At 34.4% G+C, this 24934-nt stretch overlaps 2 protein-coding genes and 1 long non-coding RNA gene across 4 annotated transcripts in view; 1 reads left to right on the plus strand and 2 right to left on the minus strand.

The window, feature by feature from the left end:
- Positions 1-199: 199 nt before the first annotated feature.
- ptgesl (prostaglandin E synthase 2-like) lies at positions 200-6280 on the minus strand. Its single transcript, XM_037776648.1, has 7 exons — positions 5952-6280; positions 4198-4395; positions 3820-3875; positions 2464-2616; positions 2137-2337; positions 1901-2018; positions 200-1641 (listed from the first exon to the last, which is right to left on the minus strand). Exons 1-7 carry the CDS (start codon positions 6270-6272, stop codon positions 1513-1515), a joined length of 1176 nt encoding a protein of 391 aa, XP_037632576.1. The 5' UTR covers positions 6273-6280; the 3' UTR covers positions 200-1512.
- A 5252-nt stretch (positions 6281-11532) lies between these two features.
- LOC119493609 lies at positions 11533-19638 on the minus strand. Its single transcript, XR_005207999.1, has 2 exons — positions 18284-19638; positions 11533-11830 (listed from the first exon to the last, which is right to left on the minus strand). It is a non-coding gene; the product is annotated as an uncharacterized LOC119493609 (long non-coding RNA).
- si:ch211-251j10.3 (uncharacterized protein LOC799483 homolog) overlaps positions 11818-24934 on the plus strand; it is a 66049-nt gene continuing 52932 nt past the window's right edge. The window contains exon 1 of one of the 2 annotated variants that reach the window (XM_037779072.1): positions 11818-12200. In XM_037779072.1, coding sequence (XP_037635000.1) covers positions 12180-12200 — 21 coding nt within the window. In that variant the 5' untranslated portion in view covers positions 11818-12179. Of the gene's footprint in view, positions 12201-22135; positions 22455-24934 lie in introns of those variants that run through there. The other variant, XM_037779067.1, reaches the window with a different exon arrangement.

A 24934-nucleotide genomic window follows, 5' to 3' on the forward strand; every position in this document is an offset into this window, starting at 1 on the left:
TATGTGGAAACTCATACTTAACTCATTCCACTCTTAATTATAGTTATTGTCACATCTGATGTATAAAAACTACAATATTCAGAACACAATTAACCACGTGTTAAAACTGCCTCTGACCAGATGTAATCCTGCATAATGTGTAATTAATTAATACTCAAACAAAACACACAACTCCAGGTTTCCTTTTTTATTTTTCACCTTTTTACAACTATGCACATTGAGTTGGTTTTAATATAAGTACTTCAAGAAAGGTCTCTGCAGTTTGCATATTAAAGTACATTCAAACTGGCAGCTCACCACTTCTTCTTCTTACATTTTATTTTATTTCATTTAAACCCCCAAAGAGAAAACCAGCAGATGAGCTCATCGATTCCTCGCTGCCAGACTGATCCTGCGTCGGTTACACAGAGAAATAATCACCTGAAATAAATAGAGAGAACCTGATCTGGAACACAGAAACTTCTGAACCAAGAAGAAAATCTACATAACCATTTTATTCTCCCAGACAAAGCTGCGATGATCTGAAAGTTTCCTTTAAATACAACTCAAATTAAATTATTAACTTAGCTGAGTGAATCTGAGAGTCAAAACGTCAACCTTTTCGATGTGTAATTGACCTCCAATTGAAGCCAATTATCTTTTCTTTTTCAGTCAGAGGAGGTTTAAACATATTTATGAGAAAATGGGCAAAACTTGGAGCAAAATCTGAAGAAACAAAAATAGATTTTTATGTTCTATTTCTCATAAATACATAAGCTTGTGAGTCCTTGAAGGAGCCCAAAATCTTTGGTTGAGAACCGCTGAAATTAACAATTTTAATTAAAAATAAAAGAAACAATATACAGTAATGTATGTGAAATACAATCAGTTCCCAAATTACAATTTTTTTTGTCATTGCGAGGACTGAAAAATATTTCTGTTATGCATTTTTGTGAAACCGTTCAAGGCCATGAAATGTATAAAAATTATTTTCCAGATCTGCATGGAAACCCTGCAGGCTGTCTAAGTATTAAAGGGACAGTGTGTGATATTCATACCTCTCGATGATGAAAAAAACAAAGCAATCATATTTTCAGGAAATGACTGAAGTGCTGCGTCAAAGATATGCCGACTCATTTGTTTTGTTTGCATCGTGAAAATGTGTTTTTATTTAACTTTAAGTGTGTTTGAATTGTTGCAGTTCCCACAGTTCACCAGTAGAGGTCAGTAAAACGCCCTAAAATAAACAGCAGGTTTCCTCCTCCTCCGCAGCTCAGTCATTAAATGGTCAAATTAGATCTCTAGCAACAGTATTTTCTTGTGTGTGATCTCTTTATCTACATAAACGTCTGCAGTTAACAGGTTTAAATTCACGTGTGTCTATCAGGAAATCAATCAGGGCAGTCGTGACCGTTTTCAAACCGTCTTGCTTCCTGCTGCCGGTCACCGTCGCTGGCGGTTTACTGTTCAGTCTTTCTGAGGCTGGAAGCGCTCCGGTGTTCTGCTGTTTTCCTTCCTTCACCGGTTCGGCTTTCATTCGCGGCCCTCGCGGTTCTGCGACGCCATCTCCACGCGTCTGTACCAGTGTTTGACCTTGGTGTTCGCCATCATGTCGTCAAACGCCTGCAGGCCCTCCATCACTCGGAGGACGCCGAACACCGCCTGCAGACGGAGGGAAACGGGGGACAAGTTGACCCAAAAAACTAAATCTGTAGCTACTTAACTGGTGATGATTGGTACCGATGGATTCATTCGGTTTTCTAGTTTCATATGATACCCACATCATCACTTCTAGCTTTGAAACTGAGCCGATACAACCTCAAAATCAGAGGTTACATTAATGCGTTGAAGAAATTAGTGGCGTTAAAATGTCCACTGGACGTAAAACCTGCAGAGAGAGAGACGGGTGTGTTTTCCTCACCAGGTCTGCCAGGTTGGGTTTATCTCCACCCATGAACTTCCTCTTCTTGCCGATGGCTGCCACCCAGTCGTTGACGGCCTTGTAGAGATCCTGCCTGACGTCGTCCTGCAGGTTGTGTCTGTTGTGTCAAAAAAGAAAAGGAAATGAATCACTACTTTGACATCCAAAATAAAAAGTCCAAACTAGCAGAAACATTTCCTTCATCATTGTAAGATATTACTTCATGTGTAACTCACCGACTTTTCAGCCTCTTGGCGATGACAAACATGGCCGCAGCGCCGACATATTTGGCAAAGAAACCTTCGTAGGTGCCGAACTTGCCCTCGCGCACGATGTAGTCGAAGGAGGCCAGGGCCTCGCCGGAGGTCCGGTACACGTTGGGAGATATGAGATGAACAAGCCAATCGTCGGCCCACTGACGCCACTTCATCTCCTCTCTGGAAACAGGAGAAATAAACACGGAGTCCAGTTTACATCATAGACTTTCATGTCATTTACAGAGTAGAGTATGCTGACGGTTTCAGGCTGTGACTGTAGTCTGACAGTAGCAGGTCTGGACTTACTTCTGCATCCCCTTCTCGGGGTACAGCGCCGAGGTCTCGGCTTCGTCCAGCATCACCCAGTACTTGTTGGAGTACTCCGTCACCTCCTTCCCGCGGTCGTTCACCGACTTCATCTCCGGGTAGCAGCGAAGGACGTCAGACATTCTTTTCTCCCTGGATGACAAAAAGGTTCACATTTAAAAGAGTCAGCAAAAACATACAGTTTATTTTCTCTTACCTCTAGTGGTGTTTATACCTGCATGATCGTTTTGGTTTTATTTACCTGGGACATTTTTTAAAAGCAATCTGCTGATTATTTTCTTGATCAATCGCTTTTTAGATTTTCTAAAATGTCTGAAAATAGTGAAAAATGTCCATAATAATTTCCCACAGTCCAAGATGACGTCTATAAATGTCTTATTTTGTCCCACCGAACAGTCCAAAACCCAAAGATACTAAGTTTATTATCATGTATATTGAAGAAATGCATAAAATTAGGGCTGCAACTAACGATTATCTTTATTGTTGATTAATCTGTTGATTATTTTAAGTCTGATTTTGATGCAAAGATTTGTACATTAGCAGGAATGTAACAACATGGAAGTGAAAGCAGCGCTCTGTTTATTTAAATGTGACGTAAAATCAATGAATAATCGTGATAAATAATCTAGGGCTGCAACTAACCATTCATTTCTCTGTCGACTAATCTGTCGATTATTTTCTTGATTAATTGATTAGTTGTTTGGTCTATAAAATGGTGAAAACTGTCGATCAGTGCTTCCGTAAAGCCCGAGATGACGTCCTAAAAATGTCTTGTTTTATCCACAACTCAAAGATATTCAGTTTACTGTCATAGAGGAGGAAAGAAACCAGAAAATATTCACATTTAAGAAGCTGGAATCAGAGAATTTAGACTTTTTTTCTCCTTAAAAAATGACAGATTAGTCTAGTAATTTAATAGTTGACAACTAATCGATTAATTGTTGCAGCTCTACATAAAATTCTCACATTTAAGAAGCTGGAACCAGCTAATTTTTTGGCATTTGTGCTTAAACGATTTATCGATTATTATTAATAGTTGCAGATTAATTTTAACTGTGAAATCTGTGGATTATCCAGAATACATGGGACATTTTATTTTTAATTGAAAGACACATTTAAATATACTTTAAATGATTTAAGCTCCACAAACTAAATAGCAATCAGCTCAGAGTGGAGGCACAAAACCTCAGAGAGAGATCTTAAAACAAATCAAACCAAAACTATTTTCATGGCTGAAAAACAAAAGGAAATGACCTGTCTTTTACTGGACATATAATATAATCATTATTGAGAGAAAACACATTTTCATATCACATGAGAGAAGCTACAACTCACTTGTTGAATAAATACGTCTTGAGGGAGCTGATGATGACCGACGAGTCGTTCAGTTGCTGCAGAGCAAGAGAGGAGAGGAAAGACAAAAAGACACGGAGGGTTTCTTTGAGAATAACTTCACATTTATGAAGAAAAAAATGAAACAATTACTAGTTTGATTTCTGAATTACAACAGGAAACTTTTTCTGATCAGATTTCCAAATTAAAGTGGTCGAGAAAAGGCTTTTACTTCAGTTTTTACAACATGTTAAGACTGGTTTTGAGGTGAAGTTCTTTAATAGAAGTGCCAACAATAGTAAAATAATACTCCACAAAATACAACTTATTTTGTAACCTATATATCTGAGGTTAAGTGGGGAGAAATTTTGGGTGTCTTACCACATCTCCATTCACCATCAGGATGGGCACTTTCCTGTAGGCCGACCACTTGATCTCCTGCCTCATCACCGGGTTCACCTCCACGATGTCGTACGGAAGCCCGGAGTAATCCAGGAACGCTCGCACCTTGCTGCAGAACGGGCAGGTCTTGTACTGGTACAGGGTCAACTTCAGACCTCCTCCTGGTGCTCCGGAGACCTGGAACGAGGCAGCGAATGCTAACGTACAATACTTTCAGACTAATATCGGTCTATATATTTAGATTTATATTCCACTTTCCAAAAGTACTGGGACAGCCAAACACAGAGAACACCGAGGACAAAATCTGCTAAATGTGGAAGTATATTATTTAACTGTAAAATGTCACATTATGTACATATTTGTTTTAATTTAATGGGCCCTTATCAAAAAGTATTTATGTTTAGTTCTGTATGTGTTTATGTAAAACAGCTCAGAACAAACAGGCAGCGGTGGAAGAAGTACTCAGACCTTCTACTTAAAAGTACCAATATAACAGTGTAGAAATACTCTGTTACAAGTAAAAGTCCTGCATTTAAATCTTTTACTTGAACAGAAATGTTAGCAACAAAAAGCAAGTACTATGGCTCACAGTACTACAGTATTAGTTTAAGTATAACACCAGTCGTGGGTACTGTATGTGTACTGCTTGCCTTGTAATTTTGATTTTAATTGCTCTTGTATAGTTTATATGTTTTATTATTATTATTATTATTATTATTATTATTATTATTAATAATAATAATAACAATAACAATACTACATCACAACTAATTTATTATTATTGTTATATTAATTAAGTAAATATAATTAAAGGTGAATCTGCAAAGTAATTTAAGTTGTCACCAGTGGTGGAAGAAGTACTCGGATATTTTACTCAAGTAAAAATAGCAATACTACAAAGTAGAAACAAATAAATTACAAATAAAGTATTTTTTTCCCCCAGTAAAAAGAAGTACCACAAGTAAAAGTACTTACAGTACAGCAGTATTAGTACAACACCAGTCGTGGGTACTGCTATGTGTACTGCTTGCCTTGTAATTTAGAGTTTAATTTTTTAATAATGCTACTAATAATAATAATAATAATAAATCTGATTTTTTTTTTTTTTTACTATTATTTATTATAATTCTATTTTGTATTAATACTGTGAATCTGATGATGGAAGACGTACTTAGATATTTTACTCAAGAATAAGTGCAAAGTAACACAACAGTGTAAAAATACTATAAATAAATAAATAATACATAGAAGTGAAAAAGTATTAGCATTAGAATTTAAGCATGATATATATTTTTGGATTATAATTATCGCTTTAATGTTGCAGCTGGTAAAGGTGGAGCTAATTTTAATCACTTTATATACTGCTGGGTAGATTAACTTATAATAATACATCATCATTTATTAGTTGAATTATATTTTGTATTAATAATGCAAAGTAACTAAAGCTGTCAAATACATGCAGTGGAGTAAAAAGTACAACAGTACTCCCTTAATTGTACTGGAGTAGAAGTATAAAGTTGCATAATACTCAAGTAAAGTACAAGTATTACTTCAACATTGTACTTGAATAGATGTACTTAGTTACATTCCACCACAGGTAACTAGTAACTAAAGCTGGAGTAACGCAGGTGACCCAGACATGAAGTTAGGTAACAGTGGGAGAACTGCCACCACAGATCAGCGGGTCACCGGCTGACATGTGGCCGCGTTAGAGGCTCTGTGAGCGGCCTCACCTTGGTGTCCTCCTCGGCGAGGTGCTGGTTCTGCTGGAGCCTGAACGTCACAGTCTGATACAAACCCAGCAGACCTCCAACCAGACCTCCACCGAGCAGCACCGCTCCTGCTGCTCCTCCGGCTCCTCCGGGTCCGGACAGCAGCCGGGACCGGAACCCTCCGGTACTGAAGCCTCTCCTGGACCCGCGGAGGTAGGAGACGGTCCCGGTCCCGGTCCGGCGGAGCGACGGGGACTCCAGAACCAGAACCGACCATCCGACCTTACAGAGCGCTCTGCTGCAGGACGCCGCCATCATGCATTTACATAAAGTACCCAGCATGCACCGCGAGAGGCAGCGAGAGCGCTGGGCTTTATCTCCCTGAGCGGAGCCTGTCAGGCTGTGTGCTCAAAGGAAAGACAAGGGAGGCTGTAATAACAGTCTTATAACACATGTATATAACTACTATTTCCAAGGTTAAGCACAGTCTTGTTATTATTGTTCTATTTAAGGGTAAATATAATTTTGTTACAGTTTAAAATAGTAAAAAACAAAAAGACAAAAAAATGTTTATTAATACTTATTTTTTTTTATTTTTTTTTTAATTTGTATTATTGTTATTTATTCATTTATTTTATAAAATTTGTTTTACATATACAGTAATTAAAAGTAGTTATTCTTAATTTTTTAAAATGTATTTATTTTTATGTAACACCGTAGCCAGGGACTACAGATGATTAGAATTTATTTTTAATTTTTATATGTGATTAAAAGTACGTATTTTTTACTATTTATTAACTTTTAATTCATATTTTTATATGTAATTAAAATATGATTTGTTTTATTGTTATTATTATATTATTTTGTATGTATCTATTCATTTGATTTTTGTATTTCATTTTATGTCATAATTAAAAGTGTATTTTTTTATTTTTGTTATTTTTTGTATTTTATTTATTTAATTTCTTATTTAATTAAAAGTGTGTATTTTTTATTATTTTTTTGTATTTTGTTCATGTATTTTATTTTATTTTTTATTTAATTAAAAGTATGTATTATATCGGGGTTTGTTCAAGAGCGTCCGGTACGTGTGGTGCGTTCAGGAGCGTCGTTGTTCAGAGTTGCAGCAGCAGCAGCAGCGTCTTGTCTTCCTTCAGTGAAAGCGGAGAGATTCCCACTCAGCAGCAGCATCCATTTAAGCATCAGTGTTACACATCTTCCCCGGGACTGACCACTCCTCAACGGGGGAAGTCGTCGTCAAGTACTTTGTTATATTATGTTCATTATTTTTATTTGTTTTTTTTCTTCATATTTTTATATGTAATTAAAATTGGATTTTTTTTAAATTACATTATAATTTTTATTACATTTTATTTTTATGTATTTATTCATTTTATTTATGTATTTCATTTCATGACATAATTAAAAGTATGTATTCTTTATTATTTTTGTTATTTTTGTTATTTTATTTTATTTTTTATTTAATTAAAAGTATGTATTCTTTATTATTTTCTTATTATTTTTTATTTTATTTTATTTTTTATTTAATTAAAAGTATGTATTTTTTGTATTACTTTTGTTATTTTTTTTATATTTTATACAAGTATTTTATTTCGTTTTCTATTTGATTAAAAGTATGTATGTTTTTTATTACTTTTGTTATTTTTTGTTTTATTTATATTTTTTATTTTATTTTTTATTTAATTGAAAGTGTGTAATTTGTATTATTTTGTTATTTATTTGTATTTTTTTATGTATTTTATTTTATTTTGTATTTAATTAAAAGTATGTATTTTTTATTTTTGTTATTCTTTTGTATTTTATTTATGTATTTTATTAAATGGTGTATTTTTTATTATTTTCTTGTATTTTATTTTTGTATTTTATTTTATTTTCTATTTAATTAAAAGAATGTATTTCTTATTATTTTTGTTATTTTTTGTATTTTATTTTTTATTTAATTTAATTAAAAGACATTTTTCAAACTGTTTTTTTTCAGACATTTTTCAAACTGTTTTTTCTTTCATTTTTCAAATTGTTTTTTTCAGACTTTTTTTTTACGGACATTTTTTTCAGACTTTTTTTTTTTTTTTACCTTTTTCAGATATTGTTTAGACTTTTCTTTTCCAACATTTTTCAAACTTTTTTTTAGACATTTTTCAAACTTTTTTTTTTTTAAGACATTTTTTTCGAGTCTTTTTTTTTTAAGACATTTTTTTCAGACTTTCTTTTTTTTTAATTTTTTTTTTAATCTTTTTCAGACATTGTTTAGACTTTTCTTTCCAACATTTTTCAAACTTTTTTTTAGAGATTTTTTTCAGACTTTTTTCAAACTTTTTTTTTCAGACATTTTTCCGAGTCTTTTTTTCCAGCATTTTTCAAATTGTTTTTTTCAGACTTTTTTTTTACGGACATTTTTTTCAGACTTTTTTTTTTTTTTTACCTTTTTCAGATATTGTTTAGACTTTTCTTTTCCAACATTTTTCAAACTTTTTTTTAGACATTTTTCAAACTTTTTTTTTTTAAGACATTTTTTCGAGTCTTTTTTTTTTAAGACATTTTTTTCAGACTTTCTTTTTTTTTAATTTTTTTTTTAATCTTTTTCAGACATTGTTTAGACTTTTCTTTCCAACATTTTTCAAACTTTTTTTTAGAGATTTTTTTCAGACTTTTTTCAAACTTTTTTTTTCAGACATTTTTCCGAGTCTTTTTTTCCAGCATTTTTCAAATTGTTTTTTTCAGACTTTTTTTTTACGGACATTTTTTTCAGACTTTTTTTTTTTTTTACCTTTTTCAGATATTGTTTAGACTTTTCTTTACCAACATTTTTCAAACTTTTTTTAAGACATTTTTTGAGTCTTTTTTTTTTACGGACATTTTTTTCAGACTTTCTTTTTTTTTTTTTTTTTTTTTTTTTATCTTTTTCAGACATTGTTTAGACTTTTCTTTTCCAACATTTTTCAAACTCTTTTTTAGACATTTTTTTCAGACTTTTTTCAAACTTTTTTTTTCAGACATTTTTCCGAGTCTTTTTTTCCAGCATTTTTCAAATTGTTTTTTTCAGACTTTTTTTTTACGGACATTTTTTTCAGACTTTCTTTTTTTTTTTTTTTTTTTATCTTTTTCAGACGTTGTTTAAACTTTTCTTTTCCAACATTTTTCAAACTTTTTTTCAGACTTTTTTCAAACTTTTTTTTTCAGACATTTTTCCGAGTCTTTTTTTCCAGCATTTTTCAAATTGTTTTTTTCAGACTTTTTTTTTACGGACATTTTTTTCAGACTTTTTTTTTTTTTTTTTACCTTTTTCAGATATTGTTTAGACTTTTCTTTTCCAACATTTTTCAGACTTTTCTTTTCCAACATTTTTCAAACTTTTTTTTTTTTAAGACATTTTTTGAGTCTTTTTTTTTTGCGGACATTTTTTTCAGACTTTCTTTTTTTTTTTTTTTTTTTTTTTTTTTTTATCTTTTTCAGACATTGTTTAGACTTCTCTTTTCCAACATTTTTCAAACTTTTTTTTAGACATTTTTTTCAGACTTTTTTCAAACTTTTTTTTTCAGACATTTTTCCGAGTCTTTTTTTCCAGCATTTTTCAAATTGCTTTTTTCAGACTTTTTTTTTACGGACATTTTTTTCAGACTTTCTTTTTTTTTTTTTTTTTTTTTTTTTTTTATCTTTTTCAGACATTGTTTAGACTTTTCTTTTCCAACATTTTTCAAACTTTTTTTTAGACATTTTTTTCAGACATTTTTCAACTTTTTTTTTCTGACATTTTTTCGAGTTTTTTTTTTCAGCATTTTTCAAAAAAAACATTTGAGACTTTTTTTTCCAAACATTTTTTTTTATTTATTTTATCTTTTTCAGATATTGTTTAGGCTTTTCTTTCCCAGCATTTTTCAAACTTTTTTTTTTTTAAGACATTTTTTCGAGTCTTTTTTTTTACGGACATTTTTTTCAGACTTTCTTTTTTTTTTTTTTTTTCTATCTTTTTCAGACATTGTTTAGACTTTTCTTTTCCAACATTTTTCAAACTTTTTTTTAGACATTTTTTTCAGACATTTTTCAAAAAAAAATTTCAGACATTTTTTCGAGTCTTTTTTTCCAGCATTTTTCAAATTCTTTTTTTCAGATTTTTTTTTTACGGACATTTTTTTCAGACTTTTTTTTTTTTTTTACCTTTTTCAGATATTGTTTAGACTTTTATTTTCCAAAATTTTTCAAACTTTTTTTAGACATTTTTCAAACTTTTTTTTTTTTAAGACATTTTTTCGAGTCTTTTTTTTACGAACATTTTTTTCAGACTTTCTTTTTTTTTTTTTTTTCTATCTTTTTCAGACATTGTTTAGACTTTTCTTTTCCAACATTTTTCAAACTTTTTCTTAGACATTTTTTTCAGACATTTTTCAAATTTTATTTTCTGACATTTTTCCGAGTCTTTTTTTCCAGCATTTTTCTAATTTTTTTTTTCAGACTTTTTTTCCCAGACATTTTCTTTTATTTATTTTATCTTTTTCAGATATTGTTTAGGCTTTTCTTTCCCAGCATTTTTCAAACTTTTTTTTTTTAAGACATTTTTTCGCGTCTTTTTTTTTACGGACATTTTTTTCAGACTTTCTTTTTTTTTTTTTTTTTCTATCTTTTTCAGACATTGTTTAGACTTTTCTTTTCCAACATTTTTCAAACTTTTTCTTAGACATTTTTTTCAGACATTTTTCAAATTTTATTTTCTGACATTTTTCCGAGTCTTTTTTTCCAGCATTTTTCTAATTTTTTTTTTCAGACTTTTTTTCCCAGACATTTTCTTTTATTTATTTTATCTTTTTCAGATATTGTTTAGGCTTTTCTTTCCCAGCATTTTTCAAACTTTTTTTTTTTAAGACATTTTTTCGAGTCTTTTTTTTTACGGACATTTTTTTCAGACTTTCTTTTTTTTTTTTTTTTTTTCTATCTTTTTCAGACATTGTTTAGACTTTTCTTTTCCAACATTTTTCAAACTTTTTTTTAGACATTTTTTCGAGTCTTTTTTTCCAGCATTTTTCAAAAAAAATGTTCAGACTTTTTTTTCCAGACATTTTTTTTTATTTATTTTATCTTTTTCAGATATTGTTTAGGCTTTCATTCCCAGCATTTTTCAAACTTTTTTTTTCAGACATTTTTCCGAGTCTTTTTTTCCAGCATTTTTCAAATTGTTTTTTTCAGACTTTTTTTTCAGACATTTTTTAGACTTTTTTATTTATTTTTTTTTAAATCTTTTTCAGACATTGTTTAGACTTTTTTTCCATTATTTTTCAAACTTTTTTTCAGACTTTTTTTTTTCCGACATTTTTCAAACTTTTTTTCAGACATTTTTCAGAGTCCTAACCCTAACCCTTTTAAATATGTATTTTATTTTATTTTGTATTTAATTAAACGTATGTATTTTTTTATTTTTTATTTATAATTTTTTAAATTGTATTTAAGTATTTAATTTTATTTTTTATTTAATTAAAAGTGTATATATATATATTTTTATTTATTTGTTATTATTTGTATTTTATATATTAATTTATTTTATTTAATTAAAAGTGTGTATTTTTTTTAATTATTTTTTCTATTTTTTATGTATTTTATTTAATTAAAAGTATACATTGGGGTGTGTTCAAGAGCGTCTGTGTCGCCTCCGCCTTCTACTTGTGGTGCGTTCATGGATCGTCGTTGTTCAGAGATGCAGCAGCAGCGTCTTGTCCTCCTTCAGTGAAAGCGGAGAGATTCCCACTCAGCAGCAGCAGCAGCATCCATTTAAGCATCAGTGTTACACATCTTCCCCGGGACTGACCACTCCTCATTGGGGGGATGTCGTCGTCGAGGATCTGATCGTGAGATTCGATGATCGATGATCGATGATCGAGGATACTGTGCAGCTGTAGAAGAGAAAGGAGCGGAGCTGCGATGGATGAAGACAAGAGGAGACAAATAAAAATCTCTCTAATGCTAAAGGTTTAGCTGGTTCAGCTAGTCGAGGCTTGTTTTTCCTCCATGCATAAACATTAATCTCTTTTTATTTGCATGTGGAGACTCTCTGCAGCCACTGAGGATCATTTCTCTGAAGGATAAAACACCTTTCTCTGTCTGCTGGCCTCCTAATTCTAATTAGAATAAAAAAAAACCTTTTATTTTATTTTTCCATCCGTGAAGAAGAAGATGCTGTCGGAGTCTGAACGGTGAAACTCGCATGGACACATTCTCCATGAAGGTCATGATACTGAGAGAATGATCATGCTGGAAAAACAGGTAAGAACATTATTATCGTCTTTGTGGAGAGTCAAATTAAAGAAATGATGCACACCTGAGCTCATTTGCATATTTGGTAATAAGGGCGTTAATTAGACCTGCTTTTCTCAGCTTGTATCTGGAAGAATTGATTGTTTGTGCAGTGATTGTTCAGGTGATCAATACCTCTTAATATTTCCCATCAGTATAACCTTCATCCCATCCATCTCTCTCTCTCTCTCTTTCTGCTTTAAGTCGACCTCTCTCTCCCTCTGTGTCTCCAGCTGCTATTTATTTTTAGAAATACACCTCTGGAGTCTGGCATTGGAGGGATGCTTTTATTATTAGCAGTGTCACACATCATAAATTATCTTTTTTAATAGTCTTTTGCCAGTCATTTTAGGTGTTTAGTCTATAAAATGATTCAATTACAAGTTCCCAGAGCCCAATGTAATATCTTAGTTTAATTGTTTTATATTTACCAACTGTACAAAATCCAAATATATGAGAATATTTATTAATTTATTAATTTTAATTGATTTTCTGTGTGGCAGAACTAGTTTTAATTATCTTCTGATGCCTGTAAATGAGACTTTATTTAATCCTGAGTAGTAATGTGGGTGTTACAGCAGCAGAGTCAAGAGACCAAAACTAGGTCAATCTGTGCAAGATAAATACTTACAAAAGTGATTAGTTGATAAAAAAAACCTGAAAATAAATTGATGAGAGTTAATGCAATGCAAATTATTAATAAAATATGTCATAAAATATAGGAAAATGACAATCACATGTTACAACTATCCAAAAAATGATATAAAACAGAGAAAAGACGCAAATTTAATAGGCCTGAATAAGAAGAATTTTGCCATTTTTACGCCACATTAATCCATCAAAAGTGTTGGCAACTACTTTTCTGTCAATTGATGAAGTGATTAATCAACTAATCAACTAATCCTTACAGAACTAAAGTGATTACATTGATTTGTGTCATTTATCAAGTGAAAAAACCCACAGAGTTGCTGGTTTTGTGTTTTATATCATTGTAAACTGATTATATATATTTTTTTGACAGTAGACAAATCAGCTTCACTTTGGGAGTGTGTGATGATGATTGTCATCATTTTTGACATTTTGTGGACTAAATGATTTAATGATAATGGAAATACGTATTAGTTACAACCTTAAAATAAGCATTAGAATACAATATAGTACATTCACTGGAAAATACAATGCACTAAACCCTGAACAAATATGTATAAACGTATGCATCGTGGTAGTGATTAATAAATTAGTATCGGCTAAAAAGAGTATGAAATAGTGCTGAAACCATCAATCAATTAATCAGTTTCTACAGGGTGAGATTTTGCAGCTTTTCTCATATCTCATATGATTATAAACAGACTCTGTTTGGGTTTTTAACACTTGTTCAGACTAAAATAAGCAATTAAGAGACGACACTCCGGGTTCTGAGAACTTGCAAAGAACATTTATTTTTATTTCCCAACATTTTAAAAGCTAAGCAATTAATAGATTAATTGAAAAAATAACCGATAAATAAAAATATGGTTTTCTACAAATAAACTGGTGTTTGTTGCATCCTCTTGCGTTCAGGCTCATTATCCTGAGTGTTGTTATCAGCTGCCGACCGGAAGTCCTCGAGGAAATATCCTCCAGTCAGAGGAGCTCATAACCTCCTCCGTCCAAGGACTGAGGGGGGGTCGCTGGTGGGATGCGGAGGGGGGGTCACTTCCTCTTGTTTACTCCCACGGCAGCATCAATGACCATAAAACATCAATAATACATCAGAGCGTCAGGGATGTGAGGACCAGAGGAGATACTCTGGTCTGCTGGAGAGGGTTCTTTTATTGATGATTGGAAACTCTTAGTCAATCAATCTATTAGCCACTCAGCAGGACATTACGCCTAATCAATACCTATTAATTGTTTGATATCGATTGATTGTGGGTTGCTTCCGATATTCCACACTAACATGCTATTTAGTGTGCTAAAACAGTATGTGAGATTTTTCAATAGTACGCAAATTGCATACACTTTCCAGTGAAATATTACAGTATGCAACGCTGGACACTATGGCGGCTTAAATGTCCCACAATGCAATGCGGTAGTGACGACAACTTTCATAACAGACGTTGACAGACAGCTCAGTACGTCAATAACTCTTCAATTTAACTGTAAGATTTCACTTTGCTAGCTGTAATACATATTTTAAATTACTTCAGACTTTGATTCTCATGTGAGGTTGGTACAGGCTGCCATGGTTACACATCTCCAACCGGCAAGGAGGCTCTCAGGAAGTGACGACGTTAATTACTGCTCAGTGCGTCTGAAGAGATACATACTACAATACGATAATACACATATTGGGTATGTAGTGCATAGTATGAGATTTCAGACGAAGCCTTGGTATACGTCCGCATCTTGCCCAATGCATGCTGGGATATTCTCCAGCCCTTGTATGACCCTGAACAGAATAATGGATGAATTCTGGATGAATTTTCATTATTAGTTGGATATTGTTGAGTTTTTCGGCTGGCTGTGAGTTTGGGAAAGTTGTTTTTATACTTTTACTTATTATTATATATTTGTTCTTTATTTGCCTAATATTGTCATTCTGCTTCTCCATATTGCTAGCTTGCTATTGCTTCAGTCTGCTCTGTTTACGATGCGTCATTTGCATTCACGTACTTGCATGGACCATGTTGTCTCCAACTATACATTAATATATCATAACAATGATATATGACAAAGAAAAGCAGGAAATCTTCTCATTGGAGAAGCAGCAACCAGAGAGTATAATTATATATTATTATATTATGTGTTAATCAATTATCAAAATAGTTGCCAATCATTTTTCTGTCGATCGACTAATTGTTTCAACTCATAAAAGTTCAACATCTTGTAAACCAACATTTATGACGCTGGAAGGTTTATTCCAACACAACGGTGTCAAAGGTCACCGCTGAGGCGTCCCGTTGCGTCTGTTTAACTCACTGTAAACAACCTTCTCTTATTCTTCTTCCCTCCTCCTAAATCCTGTTTCCTCTCTCTGGTATTATTGATGTTTATCCTCTTTAGAAACATGTATTTTGCCTTTTCTTTCCTCCTATTGTAGGAATCGTAGATAAAGCTGTAAGCTTTTTCTGTTGCTCCCATTTCCTGCACGGCGCTCCAGAAACCACTCTGTTCTTGAAGCTTGACTTCACTCCAAGCATATCTGACTTCTTTGTCTGATGGAATGTGACAAGAATCAGACATTTTTTCTCCGGTTTTTAGTCCCAAGGGCCTTTTTTTTCCCTAGCAGCATTAGTTATGTGTGTACGGAGGAAGGGCCTGTCCTTGAAATGTCTCGTCAAAAGCATTTTTTTGTGCTGTGGAGAAAATGTATGAACAGTGTTGCAGAATGCTGGAGCGAGCGGTGTTATATTTCGACTTGTTGCTGAGTGTTTTGCTCTGCTCATTCTACTCATCGTCAGCTGTTTGTTTCGGCTCTAATTTGTTTTTCTGTTCGGCCGACGTTTTGTAATTTTCCAAGTGACCGGATCAGATGTAGACAGACACTGTAATCATTTGCAGGCGTGTTGTTCATGCTGAGTGAAGTGAACGTTTTGCATCCAGAGAGACTCTGTCTGCAGGCCAGAAACATCCAGTCTGGCTGCTGCTGCACCTTCTGAATTTTTTATCAATTTTATTCAGTTTTTGAAGTGTTCAGGATACAAAACAGGCTGTCAGTGACAGAAGAGGCATGAAATCTGTTCCTACGGCCGGCTCTGTGCGTTGTACACAAACCAACTAGCCGACAGTTCCCAGCAAGGCCTGAGTAGAGATGCATGCCCGAAAGAAAAGTCCACATTTCTAATAAAATGAAATAAAATAAAATAAAATAATAAAATAAAATAAAATGAAATAAAATAAAATAAAATAAAATAAAAACAAAGATAATAAAATAAAATAATAAAATAAAATAAAATAAAATAAAATAAAATAAAATAAAATAAAATAAAATAAAATAAAATAAAATAAAATAGGGATGCACCGATTGCAAAATTCTGTCCTGATACCGATTTTTAAAATAACAATTTGGCCGATTACCAATACCGATGTTTTTGTTATTTTCGTTCCTCTCGGCTCTGAAACATGAGGTGTGACGGAATAATCAGATTTTATTTTCAAGATACAGGTTAAAATCTGGAAAAACATTGGATCCCATGGGATTTTTCCTGAATACACTGTTTGTATTGGTGCTAATATCACCATTATTGCATTATATTTAGGGCTGCACAATATATCATTTTTTATCTCCATTGCGATGTCAACTTGCGCGATAAACACATTGCGAAAGACTGAGATATATTGCACTCAGGGATTTTTATTGGTGCCTTTTGTGTTCAATTCAATGTTCAGTAAAAAGCAGCAGAACTGAACTATCTGTTTATTTATCGCATTAATATCACAATATTCAGCAACGTGATCACATATTTCATATTTCCCTAATATCGGGCAGCCCTACATATATTAAGCACAAATATATCAACATAATCCTGAAATTAGATTTATTTGTTTACTTAATTTTTTGGTTTCAGCCTCTGAAATGTGTGTGTTTGCTGGTTTCCTTAGATTTCTATCAAATTAAACTGAACATTGTTGAGTTTTTGACTATTGGTTGGTCAAAATAAGCAATTTTAAGACATGAACTTTGACATGTTTGTACTATTATCTGACATTTTATGGACCAAACGATTCATAGAGACAATAATTGGCAGATTAATGTTCTTATTTTTGTTTTTAATTGATCATAACATTATACATTTTGAGCTTGGAGGCGTGGAGGCGGTTTCTCCACTAAAGCAGCTTTACAGTAGAACAAAAGCAACCAGCTGTGGTGACAAAAACACAAAAAGATAAAATCTGAGGTCAGCAAACACGGAGCTGCACGGTTCAACAGACTCTGTGTGCAGCTGAAATAGTTGATTCTCTTCAGTATGAGCTGAATCCAGAGCCTTGTGTTAAATGTTACAGTAAGTTTTACGTCACTACTTCTTATTATTAGTCACTAGATCACGATGACATGTTTACACGCACACTAATATTCCACTATTATGCAGAATATGACCATATTCAGAATTTGATAAGGGTCGTGTAAACAGCATATTCCATGATATTCCAAATCATCCCGAATGGAGCATTTTCCTCTTAAGACATGTGTGATATGTCAATATTATTCTGGTTTTAGGAGCATTCTTTGGAGATGTATACAGCGCATTCAGAATATGCATCTCAATTGCAGTTAGCGACACCTGTCCTCTTGCCTGTTTACGTCTAGCTCTATGCGTTGTACACAAACCAACTAGCCGACAGTTTGCAAGGCTGGGATAGAGATGCATGCCCCCAGAAAAAGCCCTTTCTAGAGATTTCTAAAAATAAAAAAAATAAAAAATAAAATAAAAAAATGAAGATTAAAAATGAAAAATAATAAGAATAATAATGACAATAAAAATAAATAAATACAAATAATAAATAAAATAAATAAAACACATTATAATATATTTTTTTAAATAAATAGATAAACAAAAATAAAAATAAAATAATAACAATAATAATAATGTTGGAAATTATAACAATAATAATAATAAAAAAATAAAAATAAAAATAGAAAATAATAATAATAGTAATAATATATTTAAAATAAATAGATAAACAAAAACAAAATAAGAAAATAATAATCATCATCATAATACATTTTTAAAAAGCCCACATTTCTGGTCAGAAGGAGAAACACAGCTACTTTTAAACATTATGAAAGACTTGGATATCAACAGGTTCTTGGATACGTGCAAATATCACAACGCCAACCTTTACAAGATGGTGGGGGAAGGAAGGAAAGAGGGAGGTTGCGTTCACACGGTCCAACAAGTCCTCTGCATGTAAATGGGTATATTAGTGGAGTATTCCTGTTCATTAGCCATCTAAACAGCTTCGTAGGAATATTAGGAGGGAAGAAAATGATTTTGTGTGTAGACGTAGTCACTGAGAGCAGTAATGATGGTTTACAGTTTGCAGTCACGTGTTGCAGATGATGAACTGACCTCTTGTGTACCTGCGCTGCCCGTCCTGTCTTTGTCTGAGGCCACAGGAAGCGGACCTGCAGGTTACAGTCTGGCTTCCTGTCCTGGCCGGGTATCTGTAGAGGAGGAGGAGGAGGAGGAGGAGGAGGAGGAGGAAGAGGAGGATGAGGAGGAGGAGGGGTTGGTCTTATATAGCCCTATGAAGAGCTGGCTTTGCCTCCCTGTTTCCATGACAACGGCTCTCCTACAGTATTCAGCTGTGGGACGGCCTTTGCATCTGAAAGCAGTTCCCAGTGGTGTTTCAGACCCTCTTTGCTCTTTTCCCTTCAGCTGCGCTCTCTTCTTCCTCCTTCTTCTTCTTCTTCTTTTACTGTCTCGCTGCTTTTTTTTTATAGCAACAGCACTTCATCTTCACTCGCTGCTGTACTTTTAAATCACGACGTGGAACATCATTTGCATGTGAATCGGGGTTGAAGTCTGCCTTTGTTCGCCTGTTTAAATTCCCCAAGACTACAAGCCTGGACTCAGAGCCAGCAGCACACACTTCACATAATTAGACCGACTGTCCTGCAGAAATGCAAATATTAGCAGCTGAGAGAAGCTTTAAAATGAGGAATGTGTGAACACGTTGCTCATTTTGCAGGATCGTTGCGTTTTTATTTCGCAATATATTCCCCCAAAGACGCGGTAATGTAATTATGAAGCGTGGATGTTTGAATTGAGCTCAGTTTAGTTTGCAAGAGGATGAAACACAACGTGGGCAAAGCAGCATGACGTGTGCGATAGGTGAGATAAAAAAAACAAACCTCAGAGGCTTTCAAAAACCAAATACAGACACATTTTCACAGAACTGAAGGTTGTTGTTCTTTTTTCAGGTCGAAGCAAACTTCCTTTCTATTGCGGTTTCAGCCATTTGGGGTAAAAGCCGTGTGACCTACATACAGTACGACGAGATCGACTAGAAGTATTTGTTAGAGTTTGCAGGACCTGCTGTTGAGGGGAACCCCTCACCTACACACAGCAGAAAAACTACATCTAATGCACACTGAGAATATTTAATAGTTTACTATGAAGGTAAATGTTTAGTTTCTCCTAAAATGAAGCCCGTTTAGTGTGATGTGGTCCAGGAGTTTGACTGCAGCTCATATGGTCGTGAAATTGAATCGATGCAGTGAAGTGCACCTGGGTGATGAAACTCGAATCAAACTAGACTTTGCAGTTAAAGAATGAGGCTTTTTACAAATGGATACGCGTCGACAAATGGCTGCGAAACAAGAAGCATCGGTCACATAATCGTCTCCATACTTCAAAGCACCAGTGTGTCACTGAATATAATATTCATAACTATGTTTTCGTCAGTGTATCATCACCTGAAACTAAGAATGGTTGTGTTTTCGTTCGCTTAGAATGAGTCCTTCATATCTACAGAGAGAGCAGGTCCTCTTCACCAAATAGTATAGAAGCAAAGACACAAAACTCCGGTGTTTTTATTGACAGCCGCTGCCGCCATTTTGGACTGAAACGCTCATTATATTTATAATATTTTATTGTTCAACACAGGCCATGTCGGTACAATATGACAATAGGAAAGAAATGATTTTGTTTTGCTTCTGTACGGCACTTTTTAGGCGAATTCAAGAATTAATATGCTAATTATGACTATTTCACACAAATGTCTATTTACTAAAGACATTTACTAAAGACATTTACTAAAGACATTTACTAATGACATTTACTAAAGACATTTACTAATGACATTTACTAAAGACATTTACTAATGACATTTTGGACAGAGATGGATGTAAACTGACACTTGACTGGTTGGCGGAGGCATACGATGGCGAGGCGGTGATTCTGGTTATTTTTAGAACCTGTTGTCTTTATATAGTTAATTTCATTCTGTCTAAAAGGTTATGTTTATGTATATGGCTGCTACTAATGATTATTTTCATGATAGATTAACCTTCTGATTATTTTTTCGATTCAGCGTTCTGTCTATAAAATGTCAGAAGATAGATGTCCCGTACACCAAGGTGACATCTTCAAATAGATATTCAGTTTACTATCTTGTATTAGCATCAAATCCTCACATCTTAGGAGCTGGAACCAGATGAGCTGGAACCAGTCATATGTTTGGCATTTTTTTTCTTAAATGATATTTGATCATCAAAATAGTTGTTGATTTATTATCTGCCGATCAATTAATCGACTAATCGTTGCAGCTCTACGTGTGTACATACAGCACGACTGGCTGCTAACCTGATTCATAATACGTTATTATGAAACATCTTTTTGTCTATTTTGAGCCATAACTTAAAAAATAACCTATTAATTAACTGGCCATTTAATAAATGACCCTATTGGACCCTAGAAATGATGATGAGCCGTCAAAGGTCGGAACCGAACAACACATAGATTCACACCAACATCACTGAAGTGTGACTTCTGCACATTTAAAGTGATAATCGGTGACATTTTCATATTCATCATCAGTGATTCATCTTGATAGCTTTAACATTTACTGCTCTAAACACCTTATAGTTCACTACTAGTCTGGGGTTCTTTAACCCAAAATAAAATATGGTTATTTTGACACAACAAGCTCAAGATTTCTCCAAAAAAATGTCACAAATTTATTGTTAGTTGTACAAAACAATGTGCGTATGACATTCAAAACTGCAAAGGATACACATATGATTAACAATCAGTAACAAATAGTGACATGTGAGTTTAAAAAGAACAGTTTGCAACCATACCACAGTAGTTTTGGTAACAGTAATATTGAAAATAACTCCTTATCTTTGGTGGTTTTTCCACACATTGCAGCCCAACAGGCAACAACAGCTGTCAGTGTGTCAGTGTGCTGACTTGACTATGACTTGCCCCAAACTGCATGTGATTATCATAAAGTGGGCATGTCTGTAAAGGGGAGACTCGTGGGTACCCATAGAACCCATTTACATTCACTGATCTGGAGGTCAGAGGTCAACGGACCCCTTTGAAAATGGACATGTTAGTTTTTCCTCACCAAAATTTAGCGGAGGTTTGGAGCGTTATTTAACCTCCTTCATGACAAGCTAGTATGACATGGTTGGTACCGATGGACTCATCAGGTTTTTTAGTTTCATATGATACCGGTATCTTCACTCTAGCTTTACTAAGAAATTTGTGGCGTTATTATCACGTAAACTTTGACAGCCCTCGTTCACAGTAAATTAAATTGAATGACGTCAGTGTTTGATTGACAGGTGGTCTCTGAGTGTGTAACAGGTGAAACACGACAGCACCGACTTTCTAAAGCACCATCAAATCCTTAATAACCGAAAGGCAGGAGTCACAGCAGCAACAGATATCCACACAAGAAAAACACATTTTCAGATGAGAGCTGGTAACCTGCCAGAACGTCTGGTTCTACGTTTACCAGCATCATTAATGAGAGCTGATTCATACATCAGCCTCAGAAGCTGCTTCATCTTTAATGGGCTCACGCAGACTGTCTGGCACTACAGGAGCAAAACAGAGCCGTCGTCCTCTCCTGATTAAATCGCTGCAGCATAATGAAGCATAAGAGAGTCAAGACGGCAACTCATAACCTCCTCTGTGTACCTGCTGCATTTCATTTGGACATTTTTTTTGTTTTGTTTTTAATGTCTGGCATGCGATTGTGTGGCAAGAGTGAGCAGAAGAAGAGAAACACACTGCGGTTGTGCCATAACAGCTGAGTGTTGCTGAGCTGTTGGGCAATACCTCCAGAAGAAGAAGGAAAGACAAGAGAGCAGCTGCTGGCAGTTTAGACGTTCCCTGGTGAGGGAGGGAGGAAGAGGGAGAGGAGAGGAGGGGAGTGCAGGGTTTGTTGGTGGCTGGGAAGAGGAGGAGGAAGAGGAGGAGGAGGAGGAAGGAGGTGGCGGGGTTCCTCTTTTTTTCTCTGAGACGGATTCCTCGCAGTGTTCGGTGAGAAGCAGAGCGAGCGAGCAGCCAGCTTGGGGAGTTCCTTCATGATTTTTCTTTTTATACATTTTTATTTTTGTATGTTTGCTGCGAGCGGTCGAGCGGCGGTGGCGGCAGCGCGGTGCATTCAGTGTGCAGCAGCAGCAGCATGGAAGCCAAGTCCCTGTTCAGCCTGCACAGAGCCCTCGCTCAGCCCGTCAAGATGTGCATGTTCGATTTCCCCGTCACCATCCTGGACGACCTGGTGAGCACCGACACCACGCCGCCACACCGCCACAGCACCACACCGCAGAGAGCTGGCAGGGTTAGGGTGTGTGTGTGTCTGACGGCAATAACCATACATTGAATTGGAATTGCATGAGTGTTTGTACAATTTCTATCTGTGCACTCAAGAGTGACATCCTGTATACTGCAGAGTACATTGAAGTATTTATTGTGTGTGTGTGTGTGTGTGTGTGTGTGGCTGGATCAGTGCTGTACCATCATTCCCATCACAAAAAAAAGAGCATTAAATGTATATTTTCACACAATTTTAGCAGACAAAACACAAAATATTATATTACAGTGTATCATTAAAATCATATCACCATAATACCTTGGTATTTATAGGAAGATCCCTACACAAGTGTGTGTGTGTGTGTGTGTGTGTGTGTGTGTGTCTGTCCAGTGCCGCAGTGTTTCACATGTGTTTTTTAGATCTTAAATGTTTGTGTGTGCATGTGTCAGTGTGTTTGTGCAGGCCTGCAGCTTGCAGGTATGCATGTGTTTATTTGTGCACTTGTACAAATGTAACTGGATACTGTGTGAATGTTTGTATGTGTGCGTCAGTGATATATTTGTGGGGTTGACAGCGACCACGTTTACATGCTCAAAATATTCAGTTTTTTGCCCTTATTCCGAAAAAGACAATATTCCTACTAAGCTGTTTACATGGCTAATGAAAATGAATATTCCACTAATATTCCCATTTACGTGCAGCCCGTGCATACTCTGTTTAATGTAACTGGTGGTGGACTTGTTGGACCGTGTGAATGCAGCTTCCCTCTTTCATTCCTTCAACCACCGTCTTGAAAAGGTCGACGTTGTGATATTTGCGCACATCCAAAACAAACTGTTGATATCCAAGTCTTTCATGATGTTTAAATGTAGGTGTGTTTCACCTTCCGACCAGAAATGTGGGCTTTTTAAAAATGTATTATTTTCTTTTTGTTTTTGTTTATTTAAAAAAAATATATATTATTATTATTATTATTATTATTATTAATGATATTTTTTTAGTTTTCATTTATTATTATTTGTATTATTATTGTTATTATTATTATTGTTTTTTATTTATGTGTTTTTATTATTATTATTATTATTATTATTATTATTTTATTTTATTTATTTATTTATTTATTTTCAATTTTTATTTATTTATTAATAGACTTGATTTGATTTGATTTATTTATTTATTTTTTGTATTTATTTATTTATTACTTTTCTTTTGGGCATGCATCTCTGCAAACTGTTGACTAGTTGGTTTGTGTATGACGCACAGAGCTGACCATAAACAGGCAAGAGGCCGTGTGACGCAACCGCCCTAAAAACCCGAATTGAGAGGCATATTCTAAATGTGCTACTGTATATATGTCCAAAGAATGCTCCTAAAACCTGAATAATATCAGCATATCCCTCATGTCTTAATCGGATAATGCTCCATTCAGAATAAGGCCTAATTCAGAATATCCAAACAGAATATGCTGTTTACATGACCCGTCATATTCTTAATAATGGTGGAATATTAGTGTGCATGTAAACGTAGTCACTGTGGATGTAAACGATGATCATTTTCCGGTCTTATCCAGAGTAGAGAAGCTGATTTTGCAGCTTTTCTGTACGTGTTTTGTTTAGTTTCACACCTCGAACCAATTAACAGCCAATTAGTGCTCGTAAACAGAAGTCACATGACTCACTAGTAGTTTAATGAGCCGTTTGTGAAGACGTGTCGGCCCCTCAGGTTATAGATTTGATCTCCAACTTGATGTATAGCATTTTGACTTCTCACCTCAACTTGACTCCCAGTTTGCCCTCAGGTGATGTAATGTGTTTACCTGGAGCTGCTGCTGGCTGCTTCAAAATCTGTCACCTTGGGTTGTTCACATGGGAACATGTTGGTATTTTCTTTTGTATTTGCCAAGTCTGCCTATCTTTGTTCTTACTTGTCCACGAGGACGCAACTAAAGTAAAACAAAGAGATCTTGGCGTTTGGTGCGAATGCATCCTTCAGTCATCTTCTGGGTATGTTTGTGCACACCCGGCAACCGTCTCCCTGCAGAGGAGGGTGTGTCCTTTGATAATCTGACATGTTTGGTCGTGTCTGTAATAATCCCATGATGCCTCTAATGAATGTGTGTCCTGTGTCAGCTTGTTAATAAATGCTGAGGCTGAAAACAACGGACAGATCTGATGCTGTTCTGGCTGAATATTTGATTAACATTTGATGATTGCAGCCTGATATTAAACCTGGAGGGTTGCAGGTTCTTTATCTGTGACTGAAATGTTTGTTTTTAACAGCTCTTTGTTTTAATCTATTTTTTTTTTGCGGTTTTAGATAATTAATTCTTCTGTTCTTGTCCTCGCTGAGCAGTTTTACGCTTATGATCCATTTAAATGACAATAGTTTATAGATTTTGCACTAAAATGGAGCTCCAGTTTTATCTCACATATCTTTTTATTGAGCAG

This window comes from Sebastes umbrosus, chromosome 8 (assembly GCF_015220745.1).
Source record: "Sebastes umbrosus isolate fSebUmb1 chromosome 8, fSebUmb1.pri, whole genome shotgun sequence".
NCBI lineage: Eukaryota > Metazoa > Chordata > Actinopteri > Perciformes > Sebastidae > Sebastes > Sebastes umbrosus.

Bases quoted from the DNA above. Each gene is read 5' to 3' on its own strand.
- ptgesl (XM_037776648.1), bottom strand. From the start codon at position 6,272: ATGCTGGGTACTTTATGTAAATGCATGATGGCGGCGTCCTGCAGCAGA. The intron at 4,396-5,951 runs GTGAGGCCGCTC...GCCTCGTTCCAG, and splicing joins TCGCCGAGGAGGACACCAAG to GTCTCCGGAGCACCAGGAGG. The intron at 1,642-1,900 runs GTGAGGAAAACA...CTCCGTCTGCAG, and splicing joins AACCCAACCTGGCAGACCTG to GCGGTGTTCGGCGTCCTCCG.